This window comes from Colobus angolensis, unplaced genomic scaffold, assembly GCF_000951035.1.
Source record: "Colobus angolensis palliatus isolate OR3802 unplaced genomic scaffold, Cang.pa_1.0 Scaffold238, whole genome shotgun sequence".
Lineage (NCBI taxonomy): Eukaryota > Metazoa > Chordata > Mammalia > Primates > Cercopithecidae > Colobus > Colobus angolensis.
The window spans coordinates 549,618-550,632 of record NW_012115577.1 but is presented as its reverse complement, the minus strand read 5'-3'; the positions used below and the strand labels follow the sequence as shown (position 1 = coordinate 550,632).

Below are 1,015 nucleotides of genomic sequence, written 5' to 3'. Positions count from 1 at the left end.
ACCACAGGCTCTGAGACCACCACAGCCTCTACTGAAGGCTCTGACACCACTACAGTCACTACCACAGGCTCTGAGACCCCAACAATCTATAACACAGGCTTTGAGACCACCACAGTCTCTACTGCAGGCTCTGAGACAACCGCCACCTCTACTGAAGGCTCTGAGACCACCACAGCCTCTACTGAAGGCTCTGAGACCACTACAGTTTCTACCACAGGCTCTGAGACCACTACAGTCACTAATATGGGCTCTGAGACCACCATGGCCTCTACTGAAGGCTCTGAAACCACTACAGTCTCCACCACAGGCTCAGAGACCACCATGGTCTCTACCACAGGCTCTGAGACTACCATCACCCCTACTGAAGGTTCTGAGACCACTACAGTCACTACTGCAGGCTCTGAGTCCACAACAGTCTATACCACAGGCTCTGAGACTACCACCACCTCTACTGAAGGCTCTGAGACTACCACAGTCTCTATCATGGGCTCTGAGACCACCACAGCCTCTCCCACAGGTTTGGAGACCACCACAGTCTCCACCACAGGCTCTGGGACCACCACAGCCTCTATTGCAGGCTCTGAGACCACAAGAGTCTATACCACAGGCTCTGAGACTACCACCACCTCTACTGAAGGCTCTGAGACCACTACAGTTTCTACCACAGGCTCTGAGACCACCACGACCTCTACCACAGGCTCTGTGATGACTACAGTATCTACCACAGTCTCTGAGAACACCATGGTCTCTACCATAGGCTCTGAGACCACCACATCCTCTACTGCAGGCTCTGATGCCACCGCCACCTCTACTGAAGGCTCTGAGACCACCATGGCCTCCACAGCAGGCTCTGAGATCAGCACAGCCTGTACCACAGGTTCTGAGACCTCCACATCCTCCAGTGCAGGCTCTGAGACCAACACTGCCTTCATCATAGGCTCTGAGACCACCATAGCTTCCACTACAAGCTTTGAGCCCACTGCAACTTCCCTCACAGGCTCTGAGACCACCACAG

General features: G+C 54.1%; 1 protein-coding gene across 1 annotated transcript in view; it reads left to right on the top strand.

The window, feature by feature from the left end:
* The window catches only part of MUC22 (mucin 22), a 24,215-nt gene that overhangs the window by 12,629 nt on the left and 10,571 nt on the right, over positions 1-1,015 (top strand). The window contains exon 4 of the mRNA XM_011945064.1: positions 8-1,015. Coding sequence (XP_011800454.1) covers positions 8-1,015 — 1,008 coding nt within the window. The remainder of the gene's footprint in view (positions 1-7) is intronic.